This window comes from Diabrotica undecimpunctata, chromosome 4 (genome assembly GCF_040954645.1).
Source record: "Diabrotica undecimpunctata isolate CICGRU chromosome 4, icDiaUnde3, whole genome shotgun sequence".
NCBI classification, from domain to species: Eukaryota; Metazoa; Arthropoda; class Insecta; order Coleoptera; family Chrysomelidae; genus Diabrotica; species Diabrotica undecimpunctata.
In genome coordinates this window covers 72,868,238-72,886,477 of record NC_092806.1, presented here as the reverse complement: position 1 = coordinate 72,886,477, position 18,240 = coordinate 72,868,238, and the positions used below count along the sequence as shown (strand labels likewise).

At 31.9% G+C, this 18,240-nt stretch overlaps 1 protein-coding gene across 3 annotated transcripts in view; it reads left to right on the top strand.

Moving 5' to 3' along the window:
- The first annotated feature begins 6,532 nt into the window (after positions 1-6,532).
- spin (lysolipid transporter protein spinster) overlaps positions 6,533-18,240 on the top strand; it is a 246,897-nt gene continuing 235,189 nt past the window's right edge. For all 3 annotated transcript variants that reach the window (XM_072529722.1, XM_072529721.1, XM_072529723.1), the window contains exons 1-2: positions 6,533-6,850; positions 6,910-7,320. In XM_072529722.1, coding sequence (XP_072385823.1) covers positions 7,119-7,320 — 202 coding nt within the window. In that variant the 5' untranslated portion in view covers positions 6,533-6,850; positions 6,910-7,118. The remainder of the gene's footprint in view (positions 6,851-6,909; positions 7,321-18,240) is intronic.

Sequence of the window (18,240 nt, the reverse complement as noted above, 5' to 3'; positions counted from 1 at the left end):
ATTGTGTTTTTGAATACGGATAATCATTACAACATCTCTCCAGCACCTTTTTTAAATGAAACTCTATAGTGGCACCCAGAAGAAATGGACTACAATTGACTCCAAAAACAACCCTCTTGTGTCGAAATACAAATTCCTTTCCTTCATCGTTCACCCATAGGAACCTCAAAAAATCTATGTCCTTTGAATGTATAGAAATTTGAAGAAATGCCTTTCAAATATCCGACACAACTCCTACGTTTTGTTGTCTGAATCGTAATAGAACAGAAGGAATAAGTTCAAAAAGATTAGGCCCCACCTCCAAACACTGACTTAAAGAAGGACAACCATGATTATGAGATGTTGCGTCAAAGACTGGCCTAATTTTTGTGGTTTCACTATTATTTTTAATAACGGGCCTGTGAGGTAAATAATGCACGCAATTATTCTCTTCAAGATTATTCACTATTTCAATCACACCTTCGTTCAACCACTCATTGAATATAAAGTTATACGATTCAAACAAATTAGAACTTTTCAACTTATTTAAAGTATTATCTAACCTTCTCCTAGCGATAACTAAATTATTTGAAATTAAAGGATGCTCGTTCAACCAAGGTAACATAACTTCATACCTGCCTTCGCTGTCACGTCGTATAGTCTCATAGAAAAAGTTCTTAGCCTTTTTGGCCGCCACTTTTCGTGTCATTTTTTCTACAGGGTCGGTTATCCCAATAACATCAAGCCCCCAGAGTTTCGCTACAGAAGAATTCTCAACAAACAACGAAAATGTAATCATACTTGTACTAAAATTAGAAGCAACTGCCGGCACTTTTCCCATAAGAGTCCAACCTAACAAAGTTTCAACTGTTACAAGACCACACTGTAACTGATATTTCCTCCCTGTATACAATTTGCCTACAATATCAGCTTCAAACAAAATCTCAATTGGTGCTGTCTTTGCGACATCGCTGAGTGAAATATTCATGTCACTGAGTTCCTCAATCCAAGGGCCGTCATAAATAGAAGAGACATCTGCACAAATTTTTTGTTGATCTAGGGCATCAAATGAACAAGCGTAGGTTCCTTTACACGCAGTTACCTCGTAAAATTTATGTCGTTGTTCAGAAGTGCTTCTACCGCCAAATAATGCATGTACAATCTTTTCCGTTCCCTTAGCAGAAAAACCCATTTCTTGCGCGGTACTTTGTAAAATATATGTCCTATGCGATCCAGTGTCAATAAGTGCCCTTACTTGTTTAGTACCATGTGCACTTCTTATGTTTATTTGCAGAGTTTGCAAAAAAAAACTGTGTATTATTTAAATTAGCAAGTGTCTGATCCTCAATTATATTTTCTTCCGAACGGGTAGTACTTGAGGTCGATGTATCAATTTTATAAACGGGCAAATTAGGGCACATCAAAACAGCATGTGATTTACAACATAATGTACAGCTCAAACGTCCTCTACACTTTTTAGAAGAATGTCCTATTTTCAGGCATCGAAAACAGGCTTTATTTTCTGACAATGTTCGACGTTTCTGCTCTATAGTAAATTTTTGTGCTTTACAATAATTTGTACTGTCATGCTGCCCCTCACAGAATACACACCTGTAAACCTCATAATTTACTAACCTAGCAGCGGTCGCTAAGGGCTGATCAGTTCCTTGCTTGGGTAATTTAACATTTTTCTTGGCAACGAGGCTATTGAATTTATATTTATTTTTAGTCGGTAAACCAAAACCTTCCGTTGCTAAATCAATTTTTTGTTCATTTTGAACTTCACTCTGTAAAAAGCTCATTAACCCACTCAATCTTGTTTCTAAAGTTGTAACTTCTGCAGTTTCTGCGACATTTTCCATGGACACGGAAACATAACGCCTTAAAAACTGTGAAGATCTATGCCATAGACGAATCATATTTTCTGGCAAACATGACTCAATAAGAAGATACAATATCGCCGCATACTTGTCAGTAACGAAGTGAACGAAGTTAACTTTCAATCATATCATAAAGAGCAGAAATATTACAAGAACTACTAGAAACTCGACTCAAAATTAACTTTAAGAGCTCTTTAATATAAACTTTAATCTGGAGATCCGCTCTGCAAAACCTAGACTGCAAACTCTGAATAATTTTTGAGTAATTGTCGGTTACTGCAGGAAAACTCTCGACTAATCGTCTGGCCTTACTAGACTCTACAGTGGCTTGTCTTAAATAAGCTATGTTATCAGTCAAATCAATTAATGGATCGTCATGCACTACTTTGAACTGTGACCAAAAAGGAAGTCAATCTTTCAAGTCTCCATTAAATTCCTTGAACTCGATTTTAGGTAATTTAAATTTGCGCTTACCTTTTATACTTGATGACACTGAACTTACTTAACCTGGTCTGTCATCATATTTGTACTTAAGTTCAAAGTACCTTGCACTATATTTATCTTTTGCCTCCATCTCACTGATTAACTCTTCTTCGGAAGCTTCTTCCAATATACTTTCAAGTACCGCACTTTCCACTTCACAAAGCTCATTGTACTTTACTTGTATAAGTTCCCACTCTACGCTAATTTTCTGCCAGGATCGAGTCTCCACCGGTTCAGCTAACAAACTGTCCAAAACAGTAGTAACTTTCGTAAATGCACTACGAAGAACCGTTCTGCGTTTTTTATCCGATTCCATTTTTCGCTTAAAAAGGTTAACTTTGGCCGAGCCTCACGGCAAAAACAAAATTATTCGCCGGAAAAAAGTTTGCACTAAAATAAGCGAAAATAACTAACTTTTAGGCATACCCGTATATAAGTCCAGTCACGGTCGCTAAATATTACGTTAGGAATGTCCTACGATTAATTTTCGCATGAGACTCCTGGTCCGAAAAAATACAAAATTAAATTTCTCTTACAAAAAAATTACTTTTGTATTAAAATAGACAAATGTGACTTTAAAAGTTTGATTTAATTTAATTTCCTTCGGTGGTACAAATTCGACTCACTAACCCTAACTATATCTACGCAATTGTATATATTCTTATAATATGATATTCGATACTTCCTACATTCTCAGACGAAAAAGTCATTACATTTTAATTGCCATTACCAGCCCTCAGCCGGAGAGACGATACGCTGATTAGGGGATTTTTAAAATAACGTTAAGTATTTACTCGACAATTACATCATCCAAATAAACCAGGTATGTTTTCCATCCATGTTAGACTTCTTAAAACTGCCTCCATTAATCCTTCAAATGTGGCAGGGGCATTACATAAACCAAAGGGCATAACCGTGAACTGCCAAAGCCCTGATCTTATCGAGAATACGGTTTTTTCCCGATCAGCTGGCTTCCGCCAATATCCACTTTTTAGATCGACTGTGAAGAACCAATGAGAACCAGAGAGAGTATCCAATGTATCGTCTATTCTCGGTAAAGGATAACTATCATTCTTAGTTACCGCATTGAGCAGGAGGTACTCAATACAGAAACGCCTTGAACCATCTTTCTTCTTTACTAAAATTACTGGTGATGTCCATGGATTGTTTGATGGTTCAATTGCCCCTTGTTTGTTCATATCTTTGATGATGTCTTCGGCTTAATCTCTTTTCGCAAATGGAAGTCGTTTAGGTTGTTGTCTGATTGGCTAAGAGTCTCCGGTATTAATTTTATGCGTTACTATGCTTGTTTTGCCCTTATCCTTCTTATCAATGGCAAAAACATCTTGAAATTCTATAGACTTCACTTTTTTCGTCCGATGATCTTGGAGATCTTGGCATGTTTTAATCACCATCTCAACAAGCTCCTTTGGATACCTACTTAGATTTCGATGATTTCTTATTAGTATTCATGGTACATATTATTTATTAGTATATATATATATATATATATATATATATATATATATATATATATATATTTACTCTAACAAGTTAAATTTTTAAACATCCGTTTCGACAACAAAATATTACAATGACTGAACAGATGAATTGACTCAGGTAGAATTCCACCGAAACCTTTAGGTATTATTGTCGACTTGAGTCATAAACCAATGGATGCTAAAGGTCCAAAGCCAATCGATGCCAAAGAAACCGCAACAGCGATTGATGCCAATTGGTACTGCAACAGAATTCGCTGTATATTGTGGCCCGTGAATATTCACGGATGCCAAATGGGAATACTTTTCGTCCAGAAGTCAATTGGTACTACAAAGAAATATATATATATATATATATATATATATATATATATATATATATATATATATATATATATATATATATATGTATGTATGTATATATGAAGAAAATTAGTTGATAACAGCTGACTCAAATTTAAATTCGAAGGAGGAAAATAATTAGCTGATAGACTAAGTTATACTCTTTTTACTATATCCAATATATTTCGCCTATTTTCATAGGCATCATCAGATTGCAAATTAGTTTATTTTACTAAGTGAGGATGTTTGTGAAGATGTTTGATTGGAAATCCTTTATACATAACAATAAATAAAAACTAAAATTAAGGCACAGAGTTTACACATTTAATAATATATAATAAATAATAAATAAATAATAAATAAATAATAAATAAATAATAAATAAATAATAAATAAATAATAAATAAATAATAAATAAATAATAAATAAATAATAAATAAATAATAAATAAATAATAAATAAATAATAAATAAATAATAAATAAATAATAAATAAATATTAAATAAATAATAATTATAATGTTAAACTAAATAAAAAAAATTTCTACCTATGTTTGTAATAATTGTTTTGGCATAAAACAATCGTTTTGCTTGCTTACATATTTTAAGTTGACAAGGAAAGTCCTAAACTTCAATATTCCATGATAAAAATATTAAAATAAGGCTAACACAAACGAGATCTTGTAAAAATTTCATATATGCAATCAAGTGTTATTTTCAAATTCTTGCCCACATATTTTTTTCTTCCGCCGAAAAATAGGGCCCTCTAGCCGGCTCCAATTCTGTCTTAATAGAGAGTTCATCTTTAGGTTACTTAATATTATAGAACTCTGTGGCTTCAACCAACGAATATTGCTTGATTCAACTGGCTAGAGGGCGCTATTTTTCGGCGGAAACAAAATAAAAGGGGGCAAGAATTTGAAAATTACACTTGACTGCATAGCAGAAAAATTTAAAAGCTCTCGTTTAAAAAATCGTTAAAAACGATTATTTTATGCCAAAACAATAAAAACAGGTACCTACCCGGCGGGTTTATTGCTACACTTTTTAGTAAATAAATTTAAAGAAAAAGAAGCAAAAAATGGTGATTGTTGAATTTGGATATTTATTATTTGTATTATATATTTAAATAATGTAGATATATTAATAAATTAATTTACGTTTGTTGTACAAAGTTCAAGAATGACTGAATAAGATATCTTTTGTTAGATCACGCCTTTTTGAAGTAGCATTTACTTTTTCAGTCCTCTGTATTCCCAGTGCATAGAATCTAACCCTAAGGTATTCATAGCTAACCATTTTAATGAGCTTGATATGTAGACAACTACAGTCTACTACTTAAGTACATAAAGAGAAAATATTGCCTGAAAAAAGGTTATTTACAACAGACAACAATGTCATTACTATCTTAGCATTCACACACGAAACATTTTTGAAGTCACCAGTTGCCAAGAACAAGGCTTTTTCTGTGTTTTCTATATGCCGAAAAGTGTCTTTGTGGTAATCATTAACCAACCAATATTTTTAAACTTAATAACTGCTAAACTCACCAAAAGGATTAAGCATGATTGGATTGTAGTTTGAATAAACATTAAATAGATACAATCTAAACACTTTAGTTTGGGAATAATTTTCCTTACAATAAACCCAAACATATAAAAAAGGATACAATCCTTTAATTTCCCATCTTCTACAAACACAATGTTCAACTCTTTCGGAAGCAGATCTGTATCAGTTTCTATTTCATTATCTTCAAGGAATATTCTTTTCCTTCTTCTCCACTCTATTTAGAATATATTTCCCATTTCCCCCATTTTAATTTTTATTTAGAATATTCCCTACTAATACAATTGGCACTGGGAGAGGAAGCCATATTATTATCGTTTAAAAATACACTAATATAAGTAAAAGTGATTATTTTTTGACCAGATTATCTTACTTAAAACCATCGCTTAAAACCATCACGGCAAACAAGTGAGATTTTAAACAATGTTTACATTTTTTTTGTCCCCTTATTTGTTCATCTAGCGGACAACATGCGCACTAAACTTTAAAAAATCGGCTTCACGAATAAAATCACAGTTCTCAACATCTTTCATAGTTTATTATTATTGCATCTATGGGTTCCACTCACTAACCATATAGCAGATTCGAAGTTGGCTAAGATATAGGTTTCCTGTATAGAATTAGTTTTAAAAAATATTAATTAACTAAAAAGAAACCTGTAATCAGTAGACATAAAAAACATTAGTTAATATTTCTTCCACTAGATGACAAGTAAAGTCAGTTGAACGGAAAATATCTAAATGTCCAGTAATCATGAATAAACATTTTTACTCATTAATTATATTTAGATTTTTGCCGATAACAAACGGATATTGCCAAAGTTAAAAAGTTAATAGCAGTGTCTCTTCAAATTTGTTGTAGTGAAGGTCGTTTAATAAAAATCTGTATAATCAAGCTGGTCTCCCGGTTGTGGTACTTTAGACAGAATATATTCTGCAGACATGTTTGTTATTGCATACCTCACCTCTCACCTAACCAACTTCTTTGTCATCATTTTATTTGTTTGACAGTAAATAGTAAATTTTGCAGACTTTTAAGAAGTGTCAGGTCAGTTTCAATTGTTGACGATTGTCTTGTCTAAGATAGAAATATATTTCGCAAGGTAAGTTATTATGATCCTATTTATTCGTAACCAATAAGGCTACTTTATTTTGTTTTTAGAAATTTACATTCCTAAGAAACTTATGAAAGGTGACGGTGACAGTGAAGCCTGATAGATAAGAGAATTTCGGTAAACGCGTAATCATCAGGTGATTTTCGACGCATGCTCATTGGTTGTTAAACAGACCCGCCAACATGGATAACCGGCTTGAATCTCATTCGTTTTCAAACTGTCTTGAAATTAGGTTAGTTAGTGCTTACCGGGTATCATGCCGTCCGAAAAATTAGAGAAAGTTGTTATGAAACCATTTAAAATGGATCCAGCTCAGAATAATTCTCAACAAGAACTTGTCACAGAAGATAATGAAAATCCAAGAGGAATGCGAAATGTTACTTTCCGCGAGTGGGTTGTTGTTGGTATTTTGTGTTTTGTCAACTTGATCAACTATATGGATAGATTCACTATAGCAGGTGAGTTTTGTTAAATTGTTCTGTCCACGTTGATACCTTTTACTTCTTATCTTTACTTTCGTCAAACATATTTTAATTTTACGCCAAATTTAAAAGTTTGCAAACTTAAAAAAGTAATTTTAGTTGTTTTTCTTCAAATATGAAAATTTTATTACAAAATAAACTGAAACAATTAAGTCAATATTTTTAATTTTTACTGTCTATTTGTAAAGAAAAAATTGCTTAAAAAATGTTTGGATAACATTTCAAATTTTGTAGGTCATTATTTTTTATAATTTACTTTAAAACTTGTTGCTTTAAATTTTGTCTCTTGATGATATGTTTAAGATTCAAAAAAACTTCAGTATCATCAAGTATCATTTTAATTCAGTGAATCTACATTCCTAATCAGTAATCAGTTTGTGTTCAGAAAAATGTTTCTGTTGAAAAGAAATTATGGAAATCACAAATTGTCATAATGACTGTTCACAGAGGAATTTCCAAGTGAAATGTGAAAATCTGTGTATATTGACATATTTTATGTAGATACAGACATATTTAGATACACATAGGTACACATTGAATTGTTTTCAAAAACAAACCTGACCCTAGACAATATAATTTATTCAATATCTTTGTGCTTTATTTCTAAGAATGGCAATATCACAATTGCTGTAGGTTCTATTACCAGGAGTATTCTTCTGCAAAATATATTATGTTGTTTTACTATTTTTCAGTGTTAGTACTAATAAAAATTCACTTATTGTTTAAATATATGTGCCCTTTGTGTAAAATGGATTGATTTGATTGCATAGCTGGTATCTGTTAAAGCTTTATAGAAAAAGGTGAATAATGTCTTACTAAAGGGGCATCACTACAGAAAGGCCTCTCAGATGTTTCATTTCCCAGGGCATCCAAGATCAAAGCCATTGGGGAGGGAAGCCATGGTGGTAGCTTCGGTGGCCAGGGAGGTGCCATCTCCACAAGGTGTGACCACTTTGATCTTCCTACATGAGAATACCTTACTCGGAAATCTCATGTTCCCTGTAACTGTGATTTACATTGTGTGTATACAGGTAGCTAATAGCCTTTACTCAAGGATGTTTATTGTTATTTGTTTTAATAAACATACATTTATTATAAAAACAAATATTTTGAACTTTGTGCCTATAGTGAGTTTTCAATCTTGTTAGTAAACAATATTTGTTCTAAATTCTGCCAGATTGTATTTTATAATAATGGAGATAAAGAAGAGGTCATTGCTAAGCCAAAGTCATAACTATATCAATTTAATTTTAGTTTTTGCAAATGATTTTCAGATTGGAAATCAAAACAAAAATATGTAATTTTAATTCCAATCATTGTGGTTTGTGTAACAAAATGTATAATATTCAGTGTGAAACATTCTTCAGAAAAATAGTTTCACAACTGTAAATAATCAAAAAAAAAAAAAAAAAAAAAAAAAAAAAATGACTCCCTATAGGACCTACAAAGTCCTTTCTTGACTGTGATAATTAAAGCATTATTAATCATTTATTTAAAAATTAAAACTACAAGTTTGATAAAATCATTTTGGTATCGCAACTCTTACTTAAACATTACATGTTTTTGTTAAATATTATGTCTATATGGGATTAAACCACAATTGATTGTAATTAACATTACATTTTTAAATGCAATTTTAGTTACACATCTCACTATTTTTTGAAAAAAAAACTTTATAAATGATCTCAGCAGTGGGAATTTAAACATCAAACAGCATTTAAAAATGTAATTTTCATTACAATTACTTAATTTTGGCTTAATCCCATATAATCATAGTCTTTAATTTATACTTGCCACAAGAAAACAGTTTCAAGACATGTTTTTGCTTTCATATCTAACATTAATTTAGCATTCTTACTTCTTTCATATCCATATTTCCTGCTTGTCAGTTTGGACAATATGTATTACTTTCAACATCAGATTCTTGATGATTATTATGCTTGCATCATTATTGTTGGACTTAATTGTTGGAAGAATGTCTGTATCCAATTTTTTGTGTTAATATTATAAATATACTTTGTTCTTCAGTCATTATGTTTGTCTATCCCTATTTGGCAGTCAGTTTCACTAATTACACTTCTCCATAAATTTCTATCTTATGTCATACCCAATCATCAATCCCCTTTAGTGACATGTCCTGTTTGTCATGTTTTAACATCTACCATTTGATTTTTTGTGGTCCTCTCCAATATTTTGGTTTCATATCACTTCTTACTTCAATGACCAGCACAAGGCAACATTTTGTTCTTGGTTCACAGTGTCACTAACATTACATTGCAGTTCTTACATTTATGTAAGTATATCTTCTGTTTTTGTCATTCAGTAATTCTTTAGCAAGTACACAATTCACTGACATTATTTTATCACTCATCTTTACAACATCTATTACAATATATTTCATTTCTCTAGCAGCTACAATACAAAATACATTCATAATGTTACTTTTCTTATTTACCAGAATTGATGTAGTTTTTGCACCCTTTATATTTCGTCTCTTGAATGCAAGCTGTTTATACTCTCCTTCTTTTAAGTGAATTTTCTAACCTGTAATAGTGTTCATCTGAAATACTTCACACCAGGTATTCCAAAGAGCAATCATGAAGATCATCATATGTCATCATTTCAGTCAATTTGTTATGCCGAAGAAGGTTTATTTTGAATATTATGGCTTGAAAAGACTGTTTAGCTCCATTTGGCCAACATACCACCAATGCAATCAAAGTGTGGGATATTTTGTGCTCATACATATCCAAATATATAAAGTATACAATTCTTATGAGAAGTAGCAAAATACAATGTTAGGTAATAGTCCAGTCGTCAGAGATTGAATTTTGCCGAGAATGTCGGCAGATGTCAAAAAAATTTGTCGCTCCTACCCCCGGGCTTAATAGATCTGTGGGCAAAATATTTTTTTTTTAATAAAAGTTGTATTAACTCGACAGTAACAATTCGATATCTTTTAATCAGAGTGTCCTATCGACAAACATTAAAATGTATTTTAAAAATGAAGAATTCAGCTTTCGTATGCAATTTTTGTATTTTGCTGCAAATGAAGTCAGTTTCTATAAAGCTGTTAAATAAGTAAACATTGCGCCATTTTGCCATTTTTTACGATTCTCATGCTATCAATAAAATTGTACACTTCCATTAATCGGTCGCTGTGAAATTTCCATTGTTACAACCTAATCTTCAACACTTGTAAAATTTCGATTTTGAGTTTTGGCAACAAATATGAGGGATTTGGAGTATGACTGCCTAAAAAACGCTGAGTTAAAACTTTCACATTGCAAGTGAAAGTTTAAATTCAGCGTTTTTAGGCATATTTCAAATGCTTCATATACCAATATAAGCTCGTTGCCAAAGTTCAAAATCGAAATTTCAATTTAAAGGTTTTAAAGAATAGGCTTTAACAATAGAAACTCCATAATGACCGGCCAATGAAAGTGATAAATATTATTGATTTCATGAGAATCGTAAAAAATAACAAGTATCGCAACAATTGAGTAAAAAAGCCACACTCTTCACCTTAAAAACGCATTTTTATTTTTGTCGATAGGACACTTTGATCAAAAATATCGAATTTTTACCGTCTAGTTGATACAAATTTTATTTAAAAATTTATTTCACGCGCGTAACTGACATTCAAGAGCACCGGCCGTTCCAAGCGTTGTTTCGAGAATGGTTTATTTTACAGACATTATTTATTCTACAAACAATTTTATTCAAAATGGTCACAGCTACTTTTCTTGTTTGAAACATTTTTTTTCTACGGCGTACAGATTCTTGGTAATTTGATGTTTTACGTTTTCCCCCCTACGGAATCCAGGAGGTAGGAGTAGCAAACTTTTTTTCCACGTTTTTTGGGATTCCACAATTAACATTCTCAGCAAAATTCAGCTTGTTCGTATGATTTTTAGAGGTTCAGTGTTCAGTGGCATTTTCGTCTCTGAAGACTGGATAAGAACTATAGTCTATGAAATTTTTTTTTTGTTTGTTTTTTGTTTTTCCTATTAATACATACATCGGAACAAAATTTACCTAACACAATTTCAGTATCTGAAAGTAAATATAGAACAAGTTCTATGACTATAGTCTTATTTTAAAACATTTACCTATCTTTTATACATAATTAAAACTCTATAAGAATTATCATGTTTAATGTTAGTACTTTACCTTGAGTATTGTTTTTTACTTCCAAAAATTAAAAAAACCATCTAGTGAAACATGTAATTAATTTAATCAGTTTAAGAAACAATTCCAAAATTCAACAATGTATTAAAAGAGCTTTTTGACTCAAACTGTATAGTTTTGTGTGCAATTCAGCTATACATTTTGCTCTGCGGTATTGAACTTCCTTTGCACTTCTCGGTTTTATCAGTTTTTCGTGTTTCAACTGCCTACCTTACCTTCATGGTTATCTGATCGCATGGTGATTTAAATTAAACAACTGAACTAATCTTAATGACGTCACAGAACTGACCTTCCCGAAAGTGGTGTGATAATCATGCCAGGCACTTGCCAACTTTTTTCCAATGCTTGTGAAGCCATTGCCTTAAAAAAAACAATTGCAAATATTTCGCGAGACACGTTTTTATTACGTTTGGCAGGTTTCTGTGTAAATTTATTTTAATTTTAGTCTATTTCCGTTTTTAAGTATTTACAATGCTACGATTTTTATATGGAACAAAATAGGCCAGTAAAATCTCTAACATTAGAGCTCATTTTGGCCAAATGTTACGGTTATATAAAATTGTCCATTAAAGGAGGCCTAGTTATCTTGACTGCTACAAAAATGGTCCATTTTTACGATATTGTACAATAGCTGTTTATATATATATACAGGGTGTCCAGAAACTCTCCTAACAAACTCTCTCCGAAGATGGCGCCTTGTAAACTTTTTCTAGTTAGAAAAACGAAAACTGTACGATTATTTATCATCCAGAGTTGAATCGAAATCGAAAATATTATAATTATCCAATATTTCAATCAACGTTGTTATCAAGAAAATCTCGTACATTCCTGTTAAAGTGGGCCGGACAGCCGTCATCAGGTATAACAGGTAATCAGGTAAAACATTTTGCAGGCAATTTAAGTAATCAGTACTATTTAAACGAGCAGGCAATTCCACAGGCCTAAGTAGATAATCGTTAACTACTCCTATCCAGACGTTTATGCTAAACATATGCTGATGCTTAAATTCTTTAACAACGTGGTGATTGCCACCAACATACGAATTATATTGTGTGCATTATGCACATTAAAAATTCCATTTTTTATGAATGTAGCTTTGTTAAAAACAAAATGTACTCGAAAAAAATGATCATTTTGATGTTTTTGATTTTGTAACCATCTAAAGAATTCTTCACGATCAGGAAAATCTTGTAGCAGTACTTGTACCTTTGTATATAAATTTTCGTTGTGTCGAACGTTAATTTTTGGATTTTCCTCAACCTCCATTAAAATAACATCTTCAAGTGCTGCTGTTACATAATCATTTCGTCATCTTTCATAATTTTTGGGACCACTGAACCTGTTTTTTAATTGTTGACGAAGAGCTGTAAATATTAAGTGAGTGGTATCACGATTGGAAAAATTTTCTACGTTGTGCTGCTCGAGCGTTACACCTCATTTTGTCATAAACTAAAGAATGTCTAGAGTATTCCTCATTAGTAAAAAACATTTTTATTGAATTGAAATTGTTATATTTGAATGCCACAAAGTAAAAATCTCAAAGATAAATTTCGCGAACCGACCACAATTTGTCAATGAAAAACGTAGGTTATACTTCTGTTGACAGGTCAAAGCGAACTAGTGCAAAAAATATTAATTTAACTTCATACTCTACTACTATAACTAAAAAACTAAAAATTTGCAAATCAATTTTTCTGGACAGGTGTATCCTATCGACTTAGAGTAAGAGTACCTTTTAGTACTAAAAAACCTGAAAATTTAATAATCTAGTATCACGAATGCTTAAAAGGTAAAGACAAAAAAGTTATGCGTTAAAATTACCGTTGACCTAACCAAAACGGACGCCTATTATCTATGCCTATGTACTAGAAATTAGCAATTTATGAAATCGATTTACGTCTGGAGGATAAATAACCGTACCAGTTTTCCTTTTTCTAAATAGAAGCGTACTGGAGATATTAAAAAAACTAATTACAAGGCGAAACTAAAGTAGAAACCCTCAATTTAGAAGAGTGATATCGTAGTTTAAACGCGGAATATCCTCAAATTTAAATGTACACAGCGGCCCTCGAAAACTGCCTGTTTTCTCGATTGCAATTTGCGTTTCCTCATAAGAAATTACAGAATATATAAAGTAGTATATTTATTTGTGCTTCTCTATAGTAGACTTGACCAGAAGTTGTCGTACAATGTAGCCAATTCTTGTTCACAAGTAGTAATTATGGTCATACAAAACCTGTATTCTTCCATGCAGCGATTATTACCGTCATAAAAATACAAAAAAAACCTGATTTTTTCAATAGTAAAAATTAAGCACAAAATTGTAATGAAATAAATTTTATTTATATGTTCCGTTTCGTTACATATTTAAATTTATAAAATAAAAATCGATATTTTAAAACAATATTTTTCAATCGATTGGCAACTTTGGAATTAGCGACAGAATTCCGTTTCAATTCAGATCCACAGAAAGCCTTAAGACTAGTTTTTGTCGAGCGAGTGCCCATCAACAATAGGTTATTTACATTGGCGTTTCTGATGGTAGGGTATTTTATGCGATAAGTTTGTGTTATTGATAAAACGTGTTATTGATAATACGAGTGTTGAGTGTTATAGTTTGTCGTTTTATAGTAAATTTTTAGTTATATTCTGTGATTATTTGGTTTGACTTTTATTGGAGTTGGACGAAAAACCGAGTTGTTCCAAGAGAAGACTGCAAAATTCTGATGTTGATTCCAAAAATGAAATGCCGCAAAAGAGACGGAAAATGAGACGTCCGAAGAGAAGGTAATAATACGAAACGTTTATGAAGGAATTGTCGGCAGAAAAATGGAATTAAATGTTAGCCAAGCGGTCGACATTTGTAGCAGTTTAACAAAAGTATCCGTTAGCTGTATTTATCGTGTACTTAAAAATACATCGGAAAATAAAAAGCAAGAAAAAGGTAAAACTAGAGGTAGGAAAAGCATTGTTTTGGATGACGAGACAAGGAATATTATACGTCGAAAAATTCATTCATTTTATTTTCGGAGTGAAATTCCAACACTGAAAAATATTTCTCAAGAGCTCGAAAACGATGACTCCTTACCCAAGATATCTCGTAGAGTCTTAACCAGGACCATGCGTGAAATGAACTTTCGATATGTAAAACTCAACAGAAAAAGTATGCTATTAGAAAAAAATAAAATTATTGTGCGGAGAAGAAAATATTTAGAAGAAATACGCAAAATTCGCAGCACTGGACGCAAAATATGTTATTTGGATGAAACCTGGATTAACCAAGGTTGGAAAAGGTCATACATTTGGAAAAGTTTGGCAAGATTTAAATGTCAAAAGTAAACGCGAAGCATTTATAGAAGGCTGATATACAGGATTAAAAGCTCCATCAGGAAAGGGACGGCGTTTAATCGTCACCCATATAGGAAGTGATACAGGGTTTCTTGATGATGGTTTTCTTCAATTTGAGTCGAAAAAAACAGGTGATTATTAAAGAAATTGAAAGGGAGGATTCAACAATGGCTTACAGAAAAGGGGATTGCATACGAAGAATCAATGCTCAAAATTTAGCTACTTGACATTGCACGGTTAAGGAAAATTGAATATCTTAAATATGCTCTAGATGAAACTGCAAAAGATTATGGTGTCAAAGTTCTGCGTCTACCACCTTATCATTGCGAACTTAATCCCATTGAACTTATCTGGGAGCAAGTGAAAGGAGAAGTAGCACGCAATAACAAAACGTTCAAATTAAACGAAATTAAGAAACTTTTGATTCAAGCAATCCTCCATGTAACTCCAGAGAAATGGGCTAGCGTAACTTCCGCGACAGCCGGTTGGCATCAGTAAACTTTCTGCAAAATTACTTCTTTTTTATAGCTTTTTGTTTGTGGCATTCTGTATTTTTAGGGGAATGTAGGGAATGAGCCACAAAATATTTATTCATATGTTTATTTATTGACGTTTCGATATCTATATCCAGAGATCGTTTTCAATTATACAAATGATAGTACTATTTATTTTCTATGGCTTTTCGCTTGTTCTGTATTTTTAGAAATGATGTTGGGAATAAGCCACAATATATTTATTCAAATGTTTAATTTACGGACGTTTCGATCTCTATAAAGAGACCGTTTTCAAACATACAAATGACAGATATATTTATTTTTCTATAGCTGCTTGTTTGTGGCATTCTGTATTTTTAGGGAGAAGGTTGGACATAAGCCACAATATATCTATTTACATGTTTAATACATTGACGTTTCGATCTCTATTCCGTTTTTAAAGATAGAAAAAAAATAAACAATATAAAATTATAAAAATATATAATAATAAACAAATAAAATAAATATAACTATCATTTATATCTTTGAAAGCGGTCTTTGGATATAGAGATCGAAACGTCAGTAAAAACTTGTAAATAAATATATTGTGGCCTATTTCGAACATTAATATTTGAAAAATAAAATATAATTAACGTTAAAATAAAAGTAAGTGTACGTCACTGGATTTCCAAACAGCTTTCCGCATTTCTGGGGCTTTAAACGATGACCCACTCTCTCAAATAGTGAAATTATACCATAAGTACATCTCCAAAGAGCTCTAGGTTCCTTAGGAAGTATTTTCGGACTAGGTGAATTGGGTTAAATTGTCTTAAAATTATCTGAGGAATCTCCGGTCTTTGTCAGGAAAGTTTCTGGACACCCTGTATATATATATATATATATATATATATATATATATATATATATATATATATATATATATATATATATATATATGTAGATCTAAACCTAGCCCTTTTCATTCTTCCTACTGGACAGAGGTTTGAAATTAGTCTCGAAACTTAATTGCCAGACGCCGTACAGTTTTAATGACTGAATTCTAAATCATAGTTATAATAAATTTTCTACCTTTTACATACGACAATGGCAAATGGAATTTTGTCAAAATGTCTGCAAAGTGTCTCATCAAAAGAAAAACAACGCTATGTATAAAGTTTTTAACGTTGCGTTCCCAGTTGTTCATGGTTTTGTTAAAACCATAAGTTTCTAGTTTCTTATTCAATGGTATGTTCTTTTATGATATTTTGAAGTCTGGGGTTTTTTTCTTGTCTATAAAGTCGTAGCCTTACATGAAGGTAGTGAAAACGTATCTTATCACGTTGTATCTTAACTATACCTTTTTCTTTACTAGGTACATTACGCCTATACCAAAAAGTGTTAGCAATTATTCTATCAGTTTCTTTGTAAAGGTACTTATTATAATTGTAATTAATTGTTTCAATTCAATATTAGATACCTTAGTCGATAACATATCTACACTTATATTTTACTTAAATATTTGCCTAGCTGCTGTTTAACTGGCGATACTTATACTATCCAAAATAACACTAAAAACAATTATTGTCTGGTTTTAAACCTTTTTTGTCCTGGTGTCTGGTGTGCCCAAAAGTGTACGAGACTCGAGTCATAAATCTAATAAGGGGGAAATGGTATGCTGCTAGGAATACATTCTGCTTATTATTAGGACACCCCGCAGTCACCAAAATGAATACATACATACAACTTCCAAGTAAATTAGAATCTGTCACTTCAGTGTGGCGTGTAGATCATGTCCCTCCCGAGGCGAACCGGATTAGAAAAAATCTCTATTGTTGGAAACATTTTTAATAGGCCCATAAGTTATAAGAAAAAATAGTACTGAAGTTATTTATTTATTAAAGTAAAAATTTAAATCCTTATTCATACTAATTTTGAATAATAATTTTCATCCATATTTCACTTCTCTTTGCACAAATACTTTAATAAGTTTTTAAATATGCCATTGTTTACGTTTTTAGCTAATTTCAGTACTTGAGTCCTTCTCCCGAGCTATCGTTTTACTTATGTTACACATCATTTCTAGTGTTGTATAGGGCTGCACGCGGGACGTCCCGCACTTTTTTCTGCATTTTGTCATGCGGGACGGGACGGGCGCTTTTTTTTTCAACTTAAAAATATTTATAGAAATTAAAAGGTTTTCTGTTTTAACCATTCATATTGATGAAACGTAATTAATAGTAATCCATCCTCGCCACAATTTGGAAACTTTCGATTTATCGGAATGGAGCCGTTCCTCCAAACAAAAAATATGAAAAAAAGATCTCAAATCTGGAAGCAACAAACAAGAAGCAGCAGAAATTTCATGCCATGACTCGTTTGGCCACAGATATCCTATGAATTCCAGTTATATTCATCACAGTAGAAAGGCTCTTCTCCAGAGCCGGCTTGGCTATTAAGAAACAAAAAGCCAGCTCCGGAGAAAAATTCTAATTAACTATTAGACGTTTGCGATCCTAATTAATTATTAGACGACTATAAGCTCCAGTATAAATATGCATTTGAAAACTCCAGGAGGCACAAATCTATGATTGATTTTATAGTCATTAATAGAAAAATCCACCCAAAGCAAATTCTAGATATCCGAACTTTAAACCCAACAGACTTAGGGAGTGAACACAAAGATAAGAATGAAAATAACACCAAAACATTTTCTACAGGAAATCACCGGGGAAAAATTCAATGTAGAATCACTGTAGAACGACTCTACAAGAGAAATGTACCAAAGGAGGCTAGCGCAGAAGATACAGCTGAAACAAATAGACGACATCGAAGATATAAACGCGAGCTGGAAAAAAATTAAAAACAACATTGAAGAAGCAGCAAC